This window comes from Mus caroli, unplaced genomic scaffold, assembly GCF_978045245.1.
Source record: "Mus caroli unplaced genomic scaffold, Mus_caroli_1 scaffold_4, whole genome shotgun sequence".
Taxonomy (NCBI): domain Eukaryota; kingdom Metazoa; phylum Chordata; class Mammalia; order Rodentia; family Muridae; genus Mus; species Mus caroli.
Genome location: NW_028227259.1, coordinates 31,699,889 through 31,719,069, shown reverse-complemented (window position 1 = coordinate 31,719,069; position 19,181 = coordinate 31,699,889). Strand labels below are relative to the sequence as shown.

Below are 19,181 nucleotides of genomic sequence, written 5' to 3'. Positions count from 1 at the left end.
GTCCCAGATCCTGGAAACCTGATGCAGTGGCTTCTGTCCTATCCACAAGTTCATGCCTCCACCTGACAAGGTGTGGTGCCCAGGAAGTAGCCGTCGACCCTACTTTCATTCCGTGTTTAGCAGTGCTGCTGGGTTATGGTATGAGCTAATGTTTTCATGCACTTAGTGACTGGCCTAAAATTCCATTTTATATGCTGATACATGTGACTTTCTCCACATCACCAGCTGCCCATTATTTAATGGGGACTTTAGCTACCAAATATGTTTTGTATTCAAAGGTTTGTCTTTTCAAACATATAATGGATCTTCCACTTATCCTGCTAGATAAGTGTTAGGTTGTCCTGTACAATTTGAGATGCATAGGCAAGCTTATGAAGTTTTTCAGTTAAAAGTCACATTAAACACATCTGGAGAGATGGATGTTTATAAATCTGCCATAAACATTAATCATTTTATTCAAGACTTTGACTTTATTAGAAGTCCTTCTGTGGCTTAGAGTGTAACTATTACGAAGGGACAGTTTCTGGCATTTACCTCTGATCATTGTGCTTATACAGCAAATAATTAGCACATATTTACACCCAATAGTCTAGTTTGAAGATTCTATGTGATTTTTGTGCATTTTATCATTATACAATAGCATCTGCAACACACCCCCACTATATTCTGTCTCCTTGCACTACTGCTGGGCAGAGACCTGCTAGAGTGCTCTGTTTCTGAGCAATCTAGGGCTACATTGTCATAGGATTTTGTTTCATTTCATTTTGTTTTGCTTTAAAGACAGGGTCTCTTGTGTCCCAGGCTGGCCTCTAACTTGCCAAGGATGTAGGTGAGGAGCACACCTTTAATTCCAGCACTCGGGAGGCAGAGGCAGGCGGATTTCTGAGTTCGAGGCCAGCCTATTCTACAAAATGAGTTCCAGGACAGCCAGGGTTATACAGAGACACCTTGTCTTGAAAAACCAACCCCCCCCCCCAAAAAAAAAAAAAAACACCACCAACAAAATATTCTTTTGCCTACTTAAGTGCTAGGCTTATAGGCATATGCTGTCATACCTGGTTTATGTGGTATTGGAGATTGAACTCAGGGCCAACTGTATGCTGAGCAGGGAGCCTAACAACTGATCTACATCCCCAGCCCCAAAAAACAGTCTTTATTTTAACAAGCTCTATCTGAGTTCTGGTACTGGTGGTCAGGATTAGGAATGGTTGTTACATTTGTTTCAATTTAGGGAAATTGAAATGTTCATGTGAGATGCCATTTGCTTAACATCCATATCACATTTAATCCCATTCTTTAAGGAAACTCAGTGTTTTTCTGAGTTAAATCTGAGGCACAGTGACAACAACATGTCAAATATTTTAATTATATATTCTAATAATTGTGTTGCTTATAACAAATAATTGAGGGCTTTTGTTGTGTGTGTGTGTATACACATGTGCCTTTAGTGCCTAGAAAAGGTACTAGAAAAAATCATATTGCTTTATAATCAATTTTGTTATAGCATAGTTGAAATGGGCTGGCTTACCCAGGTAAGGGTAAATAAAGCTACACACAAGGTCATAGATACTCCATTTCTTCCTCTGAGATAAATGAGTCTCTTATGGGACCAGAAAGTATATGGCTATGGTCACTCAGTCTTGTGCCTAAAGAAGATAATAAGTACGAAAACAGTTAGATAATAAGGAAGATGGCAGTGAGGTCTCCATTCTCCCTGATGATGCAGACATTAAATGGGGCCTCTTAAGAGTTGTAAAACCTCAATTTTGTCTTACTTTACCAGATGGGACCTGACTTAAACAAACAGCACACAATGCTGATCTGAATGTCATCATTTCGGGCAATGATGTTGGAGGCCACTGAGCTGAGCAAAGCGAGCTTTGAGAGTGAAGTGAGCTGCAGCTGCACTGCCTGTAGCTTCACCAGTCTCAGATGTTCACTCACACAGACTGTATGTGTGTGGAGAGGTAGTGATACACACCCACCTTTTCCTCAAAGAACTTTCTCCTTAATTTGGCATCCGAAGGCGGGATTATTTTCCTCAAGTTTCTGTACCACTTTCTAACGATGTACCCTCGCCAATAGGCTTGGATCCTAAAATAGAGATAGAGAAATGATGACCACCTAATAGCCTTACTTTAAAACATTTTAAAATAGTTTATTATGTATATGAATGTTTTGCTTGCATGTATGTCTATATCATTCGTGTGTCTGGTACTCATGGAGATCAAAGCATCCAATTCCCAGGAAACAGAGTTACAGATAGTTGAAAGCCCCATTATATAGGTACTAGGAATTGAATCAGGGTCTTTTAAAAGAACAGTTGGTCCTCTTACCCACCAAACCATCTCTCTAGCCCCTAATGGCCTTATTTAACAAGTACTTCAGTATTCCTCCCAGCCTGCGATGTTGTGGTGCTCCTCTGAGCTGCAAACATCTGTCTCCCCTCTGCAGGGCACTGAGGCCCCTCTTACCTGGTGGCACACTTTACTCTGAACAGGCGAGCCCCATCATGTATCACTCTTGTTTGATATTGGTTCTTTCTACAGAGGGGACAGGTTTTTTTATTTGTGAACTTTTCAAAAGCCTGAAGGCATGCCTAAAGAAAAGGATTTTACTTAAAACTTTATAAGTAATTATTTATAAACAACATTTTTACTTCTAATGTAATCACGGTATCTATGTCTCATAATTTCTACTCTGCCTAATTTAGATCATGAAGTAGTTTCATCAGATGTTAACACCTTCCTCATGAAACCTGTTCCAAAAATGATTTTCTACAGATCATGCATGCAGAGACTGTCATGTGGTATAAAGGAAAAATGCTAGGTATAAGACTGCCGTGCAAACAGCCAGCAGGAAGTATGCTGTCAGCAGCTTGGATGTGCAGGTAACAATCTGCTACACAAACATTTGTGGTTATGTCACACAAAATCTATGATTTTCACAACAGGATGAGGTGCAGTCTAACCTAAAGCCATGTTTCTAATTACAAACGGGGCTCATGGTTCAACAAATGGCTCTTTAAATAAGCGGGGAAGGAGGCCAGGCCTGGCGTGGGATTACTCACCCTATGGAATACGTGTGAGCAGGAAAGCAGCACCTGTCCACCAGAAGAGAATAGGAGTCCTAGTTAGGAAGGCATCCCCTAGAAGAGCTGTCTCAATACTTCAAGGTAGCACTCAGACAGCTGACCACTTCCACACTTACACGGTGTGAAGTTTAATATAGTATAAACATATCATCTAAAGAAAGCCAATGACCCCAATACCACAAAACCACATCATGCTTGATATTAAGCTAGTGAAAGGATTGCCAAGGTAGGCATTGCTAGGTAGATAGGGTGGGGCAGGGAGAAACCTGTCTGTGTGCTGTGGGCTTGGTAAGAGAATAAGCAGAGATATGATAGGCAAACATCTTTTATAGGGCCTTGCTTAGCTAAATTACACTCCTAAACTTAAAATTGTAGCTTACTGTAACATAATTATGAGAATCTTACATTTAAATAGCAAGACATTATGGACACAAACTACATTTTCCTTTTGAAATTAAAAGCAAGTGTGTTCATAAGAAAACTTCACCCTTCTGACTCAAACTTCACACCCAACAGTGATGTTTTGGTCTGGAAAAACAAAAACAAAAACTAAAAATCAAAACTAGCTTAGATCCAATGAGGAAGGGTTTTAGAGCACTGGCCACTGGAAGGTATGTCAGTGGAGAAGGTGAGTGGGCAGAGGCGTGTCTCCCCTGTTTTCAGTGCCCAGCCCCTATGGCTTTGCTCACTCTGGTCTCTTAAGTGGGATTAAGGGAAGGAATTTTAGAATAGAGCTTATAAACCTAAAACCTTTCCTTTAAAAAATATTTATTTTATGTATATGGGTGTTTTGTTTGCATGTATGTCTCTGTACCACATCCATATGCTGCCCATAAAGGCCAGAAGAGGGCATCAGATCCCCTGTAACTGGAGTTCAGGTGGTTGTAAACACCATGTGGGTGCTAGGAACTAAACCCTAGTACTCTAGAAGGGCAGCCCTGTGAAACCTTTCCTGGACCCTGCCAACTATAAGCTTAAATCTAATAAACTGATCTATTAAAATCATCTGTGGACTCAAGTTCTTCACTTTTTAATATAATTTTTCAAAGTATTTTATCAACAGATATCAATTTGCTCTGAATAATATAATTTTTATATAACTAATACTAGAATATTATATTTTGTAATATCCATATTATTCATTATAGGCAAACAGTTTATGGTGATTGTTACACAAGTGAGGACATTTACACTCTGCCAAAATTTCTGAGTTGGCCTGTTGTGAATCACATGAGTTCTGTTCTCACTTTAGATGGTGTCGTTTACTGCAGAGATAAGTGACTACTTGAAAGTATCTTGAAATTATTCATTCATGTGATTGGGTATTCTGCCTGTATGTATGTCTGTGTACCTCTTGTATGTCTGATACCCATGGAGGTCAGAAGATCTGTTGGAACTAGAATTGTAAGCCACTATGTGTGTGCTGTGAATCAAATCTGGGTTTCCTGGTAGAACAGCCAGTATGTTCTCTTAACCATTGAGCCATCTCTTTAACCCAGGAAAATTGTTTTTAACTAAGAAATCTAATATGGGAATACTAAGTGCAATATTAACACAGCAATATTAGTATCTTTAACCAAACCAAATGGCATTTACTGAAATGCACACACAAACCCTGAGATAGTTGCATGTTCATTCTTCATACAACTAGTTTAAATACACACACACAGTGAATAGGGAGCCTGAGGCTAGAAGATGCCCTGCAGCTTTAATGATCTTCTTGTACTCTAGCACTAAATTATAAACTGCCTTACATCTGACAGTTTTGTGGTTCAAGGGCTGACTAAAATCTTTCCAATATCCACCTCCTGCATAAGATTAGGTCCTCTTGGAGAGTAAGAATCAAAGTGTACTTCTAGCATCTTTGTAATTCACATTACTAAAGAGCAAAAGTGTAATGACTGTGAGTTTCCTTGCAGATAATGAAGCATCTTCAAGTCTGAGCAGTCAGGATAACCCATCAAGTTTGGGGGACCCAAGCCTGGATGTATGCTGGGTCTTCTCAGCTGCTGTCTCAGTGCTTACCATGCAAAAGCTAAGGCTACACACTATACAAAAGCCTTGGGGAGAACCATCAGTTTCCCACAAATTTTGAGAGCATAAATGACCTTGGCTCTCTGGAGTTGAGAGTTTAGTCAGGCAATGGGTCTGTGCAGCAGGTCATAAGCTTTCTACAAACTGGGAAAACCACCCTTTGCATCAAACAGATGTGTGAACAAAGATTTTACTTTACACCAGGATTCTCACAGTTTTTGAAATATTCAAAGCATTCTTTCATGCAAATGGCATACATGAACTTTAAGTGACACACCAGTAAGTGGACACTGTCAAGTGATGGTGCTCAGATACACACACACATTCCCTCTGTCTCTGTATCTCTCACTTGAGAGTCACAAAGAAGGTTGACCTGGGTGACTCACTGGTTATTACTAGGGAAGCAGTGCCCGGCTGGGGCAGGTTTAAAGCTCTGTCTGTTATGTACCTGGGGATGGAGCTCAAATTCTTCTTTACATATTGGGCATGGCTGAATGGAGTCCCCTTGTAGAAGGGATCTCTGCTTCACTCTCTCCCACTCATCTGATGACAGTGGCAACGGGGGAGGTGGCAAGAGGCCTAGTTTCTGGGCTACAGGGAAGACAAGACACAATGTAACCTCATGTATGTTAGCATATGTAGTCACATTTTAAAGAGACAGTCTGCATGTAGATATTATACAGAGGCATTATAGCTTAGCCTTTTACAACACACAGCAAGATGGTTTTTCCAGGAAGGGATGAGGGAAGTGGTGAATGACTCAATGATGACTTATGTTTTTATTATACAAGACTGTCGTCATTCTGAATGCTAACTGACTTCTCAAGCAAGCAGGACTGACATTTAGTTGAAGAAAACCAATGTTTTGGGTTTTTTTTTTTTTGCCTGTTTTTTTGGTCACTTTCCTTCATGTTTCTCACCTATTTTAACTGTCAAACTGCAGCACTGCCTTGCTGTCCTCATCAATGACCCTTACAAAGAGCATACCAATCATGTGCTTCCCAAAGATACATTCCTTAGTTGAGTTTATGAGTGCCCCATCATGTGAGCTTACATCCCATGGGGAGACTCACTTTGAAAAAGTACTTGCAGCATTCCTGGGTGTAGGACTGGTCGGACTATAAATGTAAACCACCATCTGCTAAACAGTGGTAAAGGTACATAAAAAAAAAAAATCAACCTGGAACAAGATCTTCAATGATATACAATAAATGCTACAGGAATGGGAAGCTATGACAGAGAGCTATCAGAAAGCACTCTTGCTTGGTACCATACATGCATGGTAGAAGTATGCATGTATTCTGAAAGATAAAGGTAATCTCACAGGTAATGGATATGCCTTCTAGGTAAATAGACTTGTCCATGTCTTCCTTGGAAAAGTCATAGAACAGATGCTCAACCCACGGGACACAATAATTTGGGACACAGACAAAGCCAAGAAGACAACACGAGGATGTCTAATACTAAAAGCTGGGTAGCCATGAGAGCACTAGTGTCAATATGGGAATAAGTAGCAGTTCACAGGGATGTGTCTATCTGCAGGCATCTGCCGGGAAACAGCGTTTGCAAAGAGTGTTTTACTTAAGATGCTAGGAAAAGGAAACACAACAAAGGGAAGAGACTCTTTCCTCTTTAGGAAGTAACAAAGATAACAGCAGAAATTCCAAGAAATCGGAGACAAAATAAAACCAAAACCAATGGTAGAGAGAATCCAAGATGTATTTTTCTCAAAAGAGACATTTCTAATGAAACTGGCCTAAATACAAATCATGAAGGAAAAAATACAGAATAAAAAAAAAGGAAATAATTATAAAATGCATGTCAAAAATGGAGAGATAGCTCAGTCAGTAAAGTCCTATCCACATGAGCCTGGGCTCTATCAGCATCATCTAAGTAAAAGGCTGGTGTGTACTAGTGCTGGCAAGGCAGAGACAGAAGATGGTTAGAGCTTGCTGGCCAGAGTCCAGGCTAACTGGTGAATTCTAGTTGAGGGACCTTGTCTCAGACAATAAGTGATAGCAACCTCTAGCTGTGGAGCAAGTGGAACTGTGTCACCAGACAAAAACTTGGTAAGGTTGAGTAGATTCAGAAGCCCCGGTACCCTCATACCTGAGAACGGTAGGAGTTGCATCTACTTCTGAACACATTTCTGTCCTGGGACATGTGACCATGATACCCACTGAGAGAACTGTTCCAGTCATGTAGGGGGAGCACCCGAAGCCCCCCCACATGCAAATGAGGCATCCTTAACATCTCAGACCAAGCCAATAGAAAGCACCTGCCTTTAGATCCCAACCCACCCCAAAATGTACATAAGGCCCTGTCTACAAGGAATAAACAAAGACAGTCTGAGAGTGTCTGTCTGTCTGTCATATAGAGCTGTAACACTTTGAGGAAGAGAAAGTCTCTCTTGAAGCTTTCACTGCTGGAAAGTGCTCAAGCCTACGACAGTCACTTCCCACATGGTAGCCCCAACCTTGCCATCAACTCCTTCTCCCCTTTGGAGAGGGTAATTCAGAGCCACACAGATCTCCACAGACAGCATCTGGTACACAGATTAACAATAAAGCCTCCAAATGCATATGACATGCCTCCACATATGAAAAACATATACAAAGATTATATTAACATTTGCATTTTCCAAACTTACATATAATATAAGGAAGCTTAACTCACTTCACTAGATTTACGTCTGGTAAAATATACCAACACTAAAGCCATCAGGAGAAAAACAAAAAAGCTGAGTTGAGCCTAGAGCCATAGGACTCAGGGCCTCTCCTGTCTTGGTTAAATGCCTACCATACTGAGCAATGAGTCTTTGTTTATTCTTAGAATAATGATGGGTATTATTGTAGGTGAAGTGAATCCTATTGTCAAAGGCCATATTGTGAACTGAACAGACATGTGTCTGCAATAGCAGCCCACCCCACAAGCATCAGAGCTGAGAAAAGGCTTTTTTGGTGAACATCAGTGACAAGGCTTTCTCTCGAGATGCCTGTCACACTCTTGGCTGGCCATTCTGAACGTGTAATCAAATGTGGAAACGTTCTTCTCCTCACCCCAGCAGCTAAAGGAATAAAGGGGTGCAAATGAGATAACTGGCAATGAGTGAGTTTCCTCCCACTGCGTCCTGTCTCTGACACCTGCACACACTATAACACAACATCCCTAAGCAAACCTATTCTCCATGCCTAGTCATCTAGGAATGTTTTATTTCTAACTTTCCAGGATAAAATGATTCCAGACTTACAATAGATTGTAAGAATGTGATGAAGAATTCTGTGCTCAATATGCTGGTATAATGCTGAGTACCAGGGAATTAATGTGAGCTAATTATCAACTGCACTCGTGCTCCCTTATCCGTGGTTGTGCTGTCTGAGGTTCTAATGATTCACTGAAAACAGTCAATGGCATATTCCAAAAACAATTCAGAAGGTTTTTTTTTTCCCCCAATCTAAGCAGCACAATGAAATCTCACACTGCCCTGTGCTCCATTCTTGCCTAGTGTATCCAGGCTGTGTATGTGATGTGCCCCTTGTCCCTCTGCAGTTTTCTTGGTGATAAGATAGACTGTGGCAGTATTATAGTCTTAGGGTTTGTTGTCACTCCAGAGCAGCACATCAGAGTTGCTAGTCACCCAGATGTACCCAAGACAGGAAGTAAAGCGCTTCCTTCAAGTGGGAAAGGGGAAAGTTTTTGATTTCACAGAAAGCAACTGTGTGCAGAGGTTGCCAAGATAAGACGAAATTTTCTATGTGCCAAACTTTAAATATAGAAAAATAGATTCCCAAGAATTTTACAATTATATTTCTGCAATACTCATATTGGCCTATGGTGGGAGCGGCAGGAAGAGGGAATTTAAGGCAGCTTAAACCACACAGTGAGACTTTCCCTCAAAGAAAAAGTTATGGCCCCAAAGAAAAAGTGTATTAACAGGGATCCAGTTAAGATGGGAAAGACACTAAATTTGTGGATGTTATTCAAGCAAATGGCAAAGCGTTTCATTCACCAAAAAGTATTGAGGCTGTGAGAATTTTGGCAAGAAGTTCCTCAGAATAAGGAACACGGAGACAGTTCAAGTAAGGATCACTACACAAATTCTCGGAGACTTTTGAGGGCTGAGGAGTATGAGCACCATTGTTGGCCTATGCACAGCTGGAGACACGGCTGCCTCAACTGGAGGGAGCAAGCTTCAGAGGAGGAGGGACACCAACCAACGCTGGTCTCAATTCAATGGAACCAGGCTCATTTAGAAGAAGTGAGATGGGAACTACATTTACAAAACAAAAAGATACAGACAAATGCCTACAGTCCAGGCACTCAGGAGGTTGAGGCAGGGGGGTTAAGAGTTGAAGGTACTACCGGAGGATCCAGCAATACCTCTCCTGGGCATATATCCAGAAGATGTCCCAACTGGTAAGAAGGACACATGCTCCACTATGTTCATAGCAGCCTTATTTATAATAGCCAGAAGCTGGAAAGAACCCAGATGCCCCTCAACAGAGGAATGGATACAGAAATTATGGTACATTTACACAATGGAGTACTACTCAGCTATTAAAAAGAATGAATTTATGAAATTCCTAGGCAAATGGATGGACCTGGAGGGCATCATCCTGAGTGAGGAACACAATCACAAAGGAACTCACATGATATGTACTCACTGATAAGTGGATAGTAGCCCAGAAACTTAGGATACCCAAGATATAAGATACAATTTGCTAAACGCATGAAACTCAAGAAGAACGAAGACCAAAATGTTCACACTGTGCCCCTTCTTAGAATTGGGAACAAAACACCCATGGAAGGAGTTAGAGACAAAGTTTGGAGCTGTGATGAAAGGATGGACCATCTAGAGACTGCCATATCCAGGGATCCATCCCATAATCAGCTTCCAAACGCTGACACCATTGCATACACTAGCAAGATTTTGCTGAAAGGACCCAAATATAGCTGTCTCTTGTGAGACTATGCTGGGGCCTAGCAAACACAGAAGTGGATCCTCACAGTCAGCTATTAGATGTATCACAGGGCTCCCAATGGAGAAGCTAGAGAAAGTACCCAAGGAGCTAAAGGGATCTGCAACCCTATAGTTGGAACAACATGATGTACTAACCAGTACCCCGGAGCTCTTGTCTCTAGCTGCATATGTATCGAAAGATGGCCTAGTCGGCCATCACTGGAAAGAGAGGCCCATTGGACTTGCAAACTTTATATGCCCCAATATAGGGGAATGCCAGGGCCAAAAGAATGGGAATGGGTGGGTAGGGAAGTAGGGGGGGTACGGGGGACTTTTGGGATAGCATTGGAAATGTAATTGAGGAAAATATGTAATAAAAAATATTAAAAATTAAAAAAAAAGAGTTGAAGGCCAGCATGGGCTATAGAAGGAGACTCCCAAAGCCAAGAAAAATATGCAAGGGAAGGACAGCAGGACTTAATCCAACTCTGGCAGTATGTGGAGTGCCACAGGGCACATGACAAAACCAGGCACAATGTACACACTCAGGAATTCAGACTCACAAAAGCAAGTCACCCGCCCCTGTTGCTGCAACTTAGTCAAAGAGTATTGCCAATAGCCATCTTGTTTATGGACAGTTCTACCAATACTTTACCTCCAAAGTGAAAAAAAAAACCTCGGCAGATGAAGAGTTGGCATTAAAGCCTTATTAACAACACACTTGGCTGCTAATAAAATGAAAATGTCATGGTTGTCTCTTTACCCCAAATATAGCATTGCTTCAGCTCTTTAAACAGCCTGACAAGGCTACACTGGGTTAATTAGCATTAAGCCAAAGGAAAAAAGGTCAGGTTAGCTTACCTAAAGTTAATGGTGGTGGTGTGGGGTCTAGAACATATTCCTTCTCTGTATCTTCCATGTTAGGACCCTCTGTAGTTTTTCTAAGCCCAGTATCTATGATGGCTGTTGCATCTCTTTTGAGAGATTTTGACTTCCTCTCTTTCTTTCGTGCTTTTATCTTACAAGGATCTGCTACCGAGAGATGTCCAAGTTGAAGATCATGTAATAGGTGGTCCTGTAAGGCAACTGCAGTGACTGCTAAGTTACCTTTGTTAGATGAACGATCCTAAAAACATGGGAGTGGGAGGTCTTATTTAGTGGACCAGCATGTAACACCATTTAGAAGAAAACGGAGGCCTTGTTGCTCCCAGGTGGCAGATCACCAAGTTAGTGGGAAGGAATGTCAGAGCAGTACCTAAGCAGAGCAAATCCAGGCCCAACATCTATGGTAGAAATAAAGGGCAATCTTTCCAATTAGTTACTGGAGCCTTAATTATAAACCAATAAGTTCAAACCTGTGGGTGCTTAAGTAAGACCCTGCTGTTTTGCTATAACTAAATTAGACTCCAGGCAAACCTTAAAAGGAATCTTGCTCTTAAGTATAAGCTCTCTGGTGAAAACTTAAACATTTCTTGCAGAACCAGGTCCCTGAGCCAGGAGATGTGTGCAAGTAGCACCCTGAGACTGTCTGTTACCCATATCACATGCACCTCCCACTTCTGCTCACAGTTCCCCAAGGTCACAAGGTTTGTAAACTATTTTGATACCTGCAGAAAGTCCAGCTAGACTACACCCTGTAAATAAAAGCCTGGGTCTGTTCTCAGGAGGATGGAGTACCTTATTTCTTAGCATGCTGTCTCAGGAATCAGGAAACACTGTGGTGTGGCTTTAATAATTGCTAACATTACATTATGATAACTTCCATTCTTCTGCTGTAACAGAAAGTAAGAGTGTATGTAAACATCCAAATCTACGAGGGCTATGGGGATGGTAAAAGGAATGCAAGCCACAGAGCAGCATGAGCTGCCTTATGTAATCCATCCCTGTCCTCAAAGAGCTTACCATGGTACTAGAAAGACTGTGACTATAAAGAACAATCTAGAAGCAAAACCAGAGTCTTAGAACAAAGTCTTAGACCAAAATGAGACACTAAGTAAATGAACAACCCTTGAAGACAACATTTAGCCCAAGTCTTAAAGAGAGAAATGTGTGTGTTAGATGGCAGGAGCAAGAGCAGAGATGCCCAGGAAAGCAGCATGCTGTTTGTGTTTTGGCAAGAAGGGAAACAATAAAGAAGATGGATGTATGCCACATGCCGACTGCCTTCAACCTGGCCAACACACAGGCAGACAGAATACGGGGGACAGATACCTAGTCCCAATCTGCTTTCTACTTTTTTTGGGCAAGCTACTTAAGCATCTCTGGCTCAGTTTTGTATTTATAAAAAACACAAAAATGCTGACATTGCAGGATTATTATATTAAGAGAAAACCTCCTTAAGGGCTTCCAAGGGACTGATCTGCATAACACACTCATAAATGGTGACTGTTGCTCCAATTCCCTTAAAAATGGGGGGGGGGCAGACTTGGTATTAACCTTTTTAGTTTTGGGACCATGCTGTCCATAATATTCTACAGTGGAGAGAAAAAGCACCTTTTAAAAAGCAACGTAACGGAATAGTATCAAGGAACTAACTTCCAGAAATGTGCTCACAGAGCAGCTCTTACACATTCATGCATACATGGGGCCCTGGGTTCTACCCCCAGCACTGCAACACACACTTGAAAAGATTACAGGAAAGTAAGTCCCATAGGAACTAATGTGTGAGCCACCTGATTTAAGACAAAGAACCAGCTGCTGTTCAGACCCGTCAGAAGCCGAGGGCAGTTTTCACCTTCCCCTTACTTCTCAGTGCTGGGATGGAGATCTATGAGAGAAGTTTGTATGCAGTATTCCTTACCGTGGTCTTGGCTGGAGGAAGGCATGTAAAATACTGAAGGGTCGCTGTTATTATTTTCCAAATTCAAAATGCCTGTAATTTGGCAATGCCAAATATGCATCATAAAAAGTTCACTTTTTCAACAAGATTCATACCATCAGTAACCATAGGTAGCTACTTAGTCTACAATTTCACCAGGTTTTTATTGTACCATTGTAACTAACATCAAGGTAAGAGCGTTAAAAATTGCCTTACCATAGTCCCATAGTATTAGCAAATTGACAATTGAAAGGAAAACGAAACGTGTCAGATGTAGTCCAACTGTATGAGAAAACATAGAGAAGAGGTGACCCGTTAGTTTGGCAACAGGTGAGAAATACACAACCTCTGCCTGGCACTGACAGCCACAACAGCAAACTGCCTGTTTGTAATTAGCTTGCACACGGTTAGGAGGTTGTGCTAGGTAGGAAAACACAGGACTAGGCGACAAGACATTTAATCACCAATTGCTTTCAGTGATCAGAAGGCAATTAATAAACGCGTCAATAGAAATGCACTGGAGAGATGGCATATAAATTTAAAATACGCCCCCAGAGACAAGAGAAGTCTTTGGAAATCTGGTCCGTGAGGTCCCTCGCCATATCACAGCCTTGTGCAGCGCAGGCAGGATTCACGGACCGACCACAGCGACCCGGACCTCCCGCCCCAACACTAGCCCGCGTTCGGCTCTCGCTCCCTCCTCTGCACAGAGCTTTTATACTTCAGACAGCGCTGCGGGACAAACTCACACCAGCCTTCCCCGTCTCTCAGCCGCACCTTTTCTGAACGGCTCCTCGTTGCCACGGCAACCAGCGGCTTCTGCGCTTCTAGGTGCGCACGCCGGCGGCTCCGCCTGGCTCTCAGTGCGCATGCTCGCCGGTCCCCCACTCCGCCTCCTCCCCCCGCCTCCCACCCCACCCCGCAGTCTGGCCAGACATCCCCTCCCCCCCTTCATCTCACCTGCTGCGAGCGGCTGGCTGCGCCCGCGCTTACATCATGGCTCCGCCCCTCGCGTATCGTCAGCGTCCGGACGCTGGTGCGGTTACGTCGTCGTGAGGCGCGCGTCCTAGGCGTGCACGGGCTCTCCCATCTCTTCCTCGGACGTGTGGTTTTTGAATGGCGTCCTTTCCGCTGCCCTCCGGCCAGGCTGCGTGATGCGTCCCGAGGATGCGCTGACCCGTGCGGCTCTTTGTAGTGCGCTTTCTGCCGTCCCCTCAGTCGAAAGACTTGATAGCGGCCCCTCGACTGTTTTGCGAGCTGTGTGGCGTCGCCATCCACCCTCCTACTGTTGTCACGATTTTGTCTTGGCTCCCGGTATCGTGGCCTGTTGTGTGTTGCGGGATGCAGGAATTGTCACGTTCGCCCCTTCTAGTGGCTCCTTCCAAGATCTAGGGTCTCAAGGCTTCTCTGAAGGTGAGGGTGGAGAGAGGTGTCCCTGCGGCTACTGGCCTTCTGCACTCTGAGCCATTGCCTCCTACCCCTCTTAAGTCTGCACCCCCGCGCTGTCCATTGAACCAGGCTTGATTCCCTGGGGTCCTTTAAAATAAGTCTTTCACTTCTTGGTGCCAAGCAGAAATATTGTATTGCTTTTTCTCCTGCCTGGAAAGACCTTTTGTACTTTAATTGTACATAATTCACCTGGAAGTGCAAAGAAAACACAAGAAGGCGAGATCCTCCATAAAGTCTACAGAAGTTACGGAGCTGGAAGACTGGTATTCTGTCACTAAAAAGTCCCAAAAGCCATTATAAATCTGGTACACATGATAAGTCTCTGGAACAATATAATTTTAAACTCCACTTAAAAGTTACAAATTTTTTTCTTGGCAATGAACTTTCTGGATTGGCTCTTATAACTTGAAGCTTGTAGAAGCAGATTAAAAGCTTTAAAAGTCAAATTCACAATGAGTTAGTTATGAATTTTCACATTCAGGTGCTTTCAAGAAATAGTATAATCTTGGCTTTTGTTTCAGTGAGTGATGCTTTTAGGAGAGCAGTAGGCCCACCTTTGTGCTCTCCTAAGACTGGTTTTTATTGAAGCCTAAGAGGATAAAGTTTTTGGATGCCATTAGCTAGACCTGAGTTTAAACCTACATTTAACTCTTTGGATGTCTGAATTTTAACAAGTTGCTTTATTATCCTGAGCTATGGGCTTCTTATTTTCAAAGGGGCCTTGTTGCATCCTGTCATTGGACATCTATTAACTACCCCCAACTAGTCCTGGTCATTATTCTGTGACTAAATATGTGGCCAATCTAAACTAGTTGGAAACTCTGGTACTATGATGAACCATCATGATATTATAAGGTGGGGGCTGGGGGGCTGGCCTAGCTGGGCTAGTCACAGGAACTCAAGTGGGTTTTTATTGGGGGAAGCATTGGAAAATTCCTTTAATTCTTCCTACTGAATGCGGGAACAAGAAAAGACACGAAACTGCAGCTGCATCTGCTCCATTAGCATCATAGGGTAAGAGCCTGAAGGTGTGGAGCTACCAGGTGAACCTTAGAAGATTATACAGGAAATGGCAGAACTGGGATTTGGACTCAGTCCAAGATGGGTGATGTAGTTTGAGCCCTGGAGCTAGCCCAGCTCTTGGTCTTTTCATCTATTGTGGGTCTAGTTTTCTGTTACTTTGAGCAAAAAGAAATTCAATGAAAATAGGGATTCTGTTACCACAACTTAGGGTTGTGATGATGTTAAAACATGATACTGTATGTGAATTGCTTGGGACAGTGCCTACTAATTCTGTCTTGAGGTATTTCTCTCCAACTTTATAAAGTTATAAAAAATAAAAATCCCATTTAAAAATTCCTCCTCACCTTATCTAAGTATTTAACTCATGATGTTTTGCTATCTAAAATAGGTTGGCCAGGAGATATGCTGCATCCTCCAATTTTGAAGACTAGTGGTTTGATTTTCAAAATATTTTTTAAAATTTTCTTTTGAGTCCAATAACACAGTACTATATCCTGGCCAGTGCAGGTACTGGCCAGGTATTGGTAAAGGATTCCTGATCCTTTTACCCATCTCTTAAAATATGTGAGTTATAACATGTTGTCACTCATTCTTATCCTAACTTGTAACCCAGTAATCACTCGTTTTCATTGAACAAATGGGTCAGTCTGGAAACTGGAAAAACAGACTAGTTCTGAGTTTCTGTCCTAAATTATTTTCTTTTTCTCTGCATGACTCCTCTGAACATTTCTTAAAAGTTCAGGTCTTCTGGTGGCAGCTTCCCGAGCTTTTCATTTGTTTAAAAAAATTGTTTTGTTTTTTGGTATCCCTGGGTGGTCTGTAACTTGTTATATAGCCTAGTCTGGCCTAGAATAAATCAGTCTTCCTGTATCCTTCCGGATTGCAAGGAATTCAGGTGTGCACCATCATGCCCAATCTTTTCCATCAATTTTTAAATGAAATTCTTTGAGGTAACATCCATGTAGAACAACACTGATCATCATAGAGTGACTAGCTTGGTGGCATTTGATATGTCCACAGTGCTGTCATGGTGTCCTCAAGTTTTAAGACATTTCTGTAGGGCACAGTGGAGAGAAATCCTACACCAGTGTTAAAGTCTGCTCTACCCTAGTCCCTAGAGCAGCCGCCAATTTATATTCTGTGTCCATAGACTTAGATGTACCTATACAATACATAACCTTTGGTGTTTGGCTTCTTTTATGTGGCATTTTTGAGGTCCTTTGCTATCATAGCTTGACAATGCTGCTATACATTTATATCACAATTGATTATGATCAGATGTTGACAGACATGAGTATTGCCATAAACACTCAGATTTACATCTCTTACCACTTTTATGTGAGTGAAATCACTGGTCAGAATATGTGACTACAGCAGGACTGGTTTTCACAGCAGTCACACCACATTTAGTTCTCACAAGCAAGGTCTGAAGCTTCAGTGCCTCCATATTTCTCCTAAAACTTGTCTCCTGCTTTTGTCTTGACATTGAGACAAGCTTTCAATATTACCCTAAGCTTACTTTGAGCTCATGATCTTTCTGATATGAGCTACCATGCTTGGCTTCCCCTTTAAAAAGTCCTTTCAGTTAGGAGATTGTAATATGGTTTTGAATTTCCCTAGTTCCTGGTGATGTGGTACTTCTTCATGTACTATTCTTTTAGTGGAAAGTGCTGATAAATCTTTGGCCCACAGATTTTAGTTGGACATGCTCATTCTTCTGATGAGCCATCCAAGATAATTCTCATTTCTGTTACAGTATTTTCAACTTGTATTTCCTTTTGATCCTGTCTTGTTTTTTTTTTTTAAAGATGTATTTATTTTATGTATATATGAGTACACTGTAGCAGTACTGATGGTTGTGAGCCATCATGTGGTTGCTTCAGAATTTGAATTCAGGACCTCTGCTCACTCCAGTTGACCCTGCTCGCTCCGGTCTAAAGATTTATTTATTATTATATTTAAGTACACTGTAGCTGTCTTCAGACACATCAGAAGAGGGCATCAGATCTCATAATGGATGGTTATGAGCCACCATGTGGTTGCTGGGATTTGAACTCAGGAGCTTTGGAAGAACAGTCAGTGCTTTTAAACGCTGAGTTATCTCTCTCTCCAGCCCAACTAATTTTGGGTCCTTTTGCTTTGACCATAATCCTAACTCTACCCTTACTTTCCCCAAGAGGATGCTCTCTCCATGCCTGAGGACTTCCCATCATGTCTTCACTGCCACAAAGAAGACCAAGCTTTTAACGTAACCACTGGAGACAATATCCTAACCATAGTAGCCACTGTCTCATTAATCTCCTCTTTGTTAACGTCAGACTCTCTGCCATGATTTTGTCTGTTGCTGCCTTCTGGCTTCCGAAAGTACATTTTCTTGCCTTCTTGCATACAATGTCTTTTCCTGTCGAAACTGGACATGTGCATTGAGTGATGTAATCTAAAGCCAATAGGTTATTAGCATGAGTTCCGAGGCTCCTTAGGTTGTTGATGATTGGAGATCAAGACTTTCAGTGTTTTCTAGTCTTGTTTTAGCTCCCCACACTCAACCCACACAGTGTTTTGGGGTTTTCTTTGGGACTTTTAAAATTAATTGTATCCTTTGTGCCTCAGCTCTAGTTCAGAGATAGACATACTTGGTTTTCTCCTTTTAATTGGAAAGCAGAGCGGGAAGCACCGGAGCTCACTGTACTAACCTTACCATGGTGTTGTGTGACACTATTCCTGGGGAGCCATGACCATTCATCTGTCCGCCTCAGACAGGGAACTGACAATAAACTAAAGAAAGGACACTACTAAAGACTAACTTGGTGAACCAATGAGTTTCATGTGCATGTGCATGTGCATAGGCTGGAGAGATTAAAGCCAAGTTTGAAGAGTCCCACCATGTACTTGCAAATGAATCTGCAGTTTTGCCCCTCCCCTATTTTTAGTGGGTCCATGTTATTGGCTTTGTCCAGGTAAGTAAAAATGTTTGCACATATGCACATAAAGAAAAGACAGCATAATGGTGGGTTGGGCAGCATCACGTATGAAATGCATCATTATTAACTATCAGTAAGTAAGTAAGCTATCAGTCCATGAACTCAGTATTTATGAATTCACAGATAAGTATTAAAAATGAGGCCACTAAACTGATATTCTGTAGTTTATACACCTGGCCTTTTCTATAAATGAAGAATTTTGAATTAAATACCTTTTTTTGTTGTTGTTTTTGTTTTTGGTTTTTTGAGACAGGGTTTCTCTGTATAGCCCTGGCTGTCCTGGAACTCACTCTGTAGACCAGGCTGGCCTCGAACGCAGAAATCCACCTGCCTCTGCCTCCCGAGTGCTGGGATTAAAGGCATGCGCCACCACGCCCGGCTCCTTTTTTTTTTTTTTTTTTTTTGAAAAATAATGTAAAGTTGTGACTGGCTCTTTACTTCATACACTATTTGTTTGCACTACTCCTCTGAATCCTTTAGGACTTTCCACAGAGAAAAATCCAGTTCTTTTGTCTGGATAGTTTCTTAGCAATAGTAACTGATCTTTCTGATAGGTTATATTTCCACACATGCTAAATCTAGTTATAGAAGCTGTCACTATCCTTTATTCTTAAAACGAGTCATGTAGAAATTGTGTTAATACTCAAGTATAGCAGGTTTGGGTTTAAGGACACCATCTATATTTAAGTGCATCTGGGTAGTGCTTCAGTTGTGGCAGTGCCCTTTTGTGATGGCTTTGGAATGCTTTTTTTTTTTTTTTTAAATTGAAATCCTCTGGCTGGATTTGGAAGCCAGGCTTTAGAATCAGGAGATTTGGATAGC

The 19,181-nt window shown here is 41.8% G+C and overlaps 1 protein-coding gene across 4 annotated transcripts in view; it reads right to left on the bottom strand.

Annotated features, from left to right (window-relative positions):
- The window catches only part of Rnf32 (ring finger protein 32), a 30,165-nt gene extending 16,417 nt beyond the window's left edge, over positions 1-13,748 (bottom strand). The window contains exons 1-9 of one of the 4 annotated variants that reach the window (XM_085836557.1): positions 13,684-13,707; positions 13,123-13,188; positions 12,889-12,960; positions 11,766-11,860; positions 10,950-11,214; positions 5,577-5,719; positions 3,071-3,103; positions 2,475-2,599; positions 1,986-2,094 (exon numbers count right to left, since the gene is read on the bottom strand). In XM_085836557.1, coding sequence (XP_085692683.1) covers positions 1,986-2,094; positions 2,475-2,599; positions 3,071-3,103; positions 5,577-5,719; positions 10,950-11,214; positions 11,766-11,780 — 690 coding nt within the window. In that variant the 5' untranslated portion in view covers positions 11,781-11,860; positions 12,889-12,960; positions 13,123-13,188; positions 13,684-13,707. The other 3 variants (XM_021162609.2, XM_029477886.2, XM_085836558.1) reach the window with 3 other exon arrangements.
- Between the last annotated feature and the right edge of the window lie 5,433 nt (positions 13,749-19,181).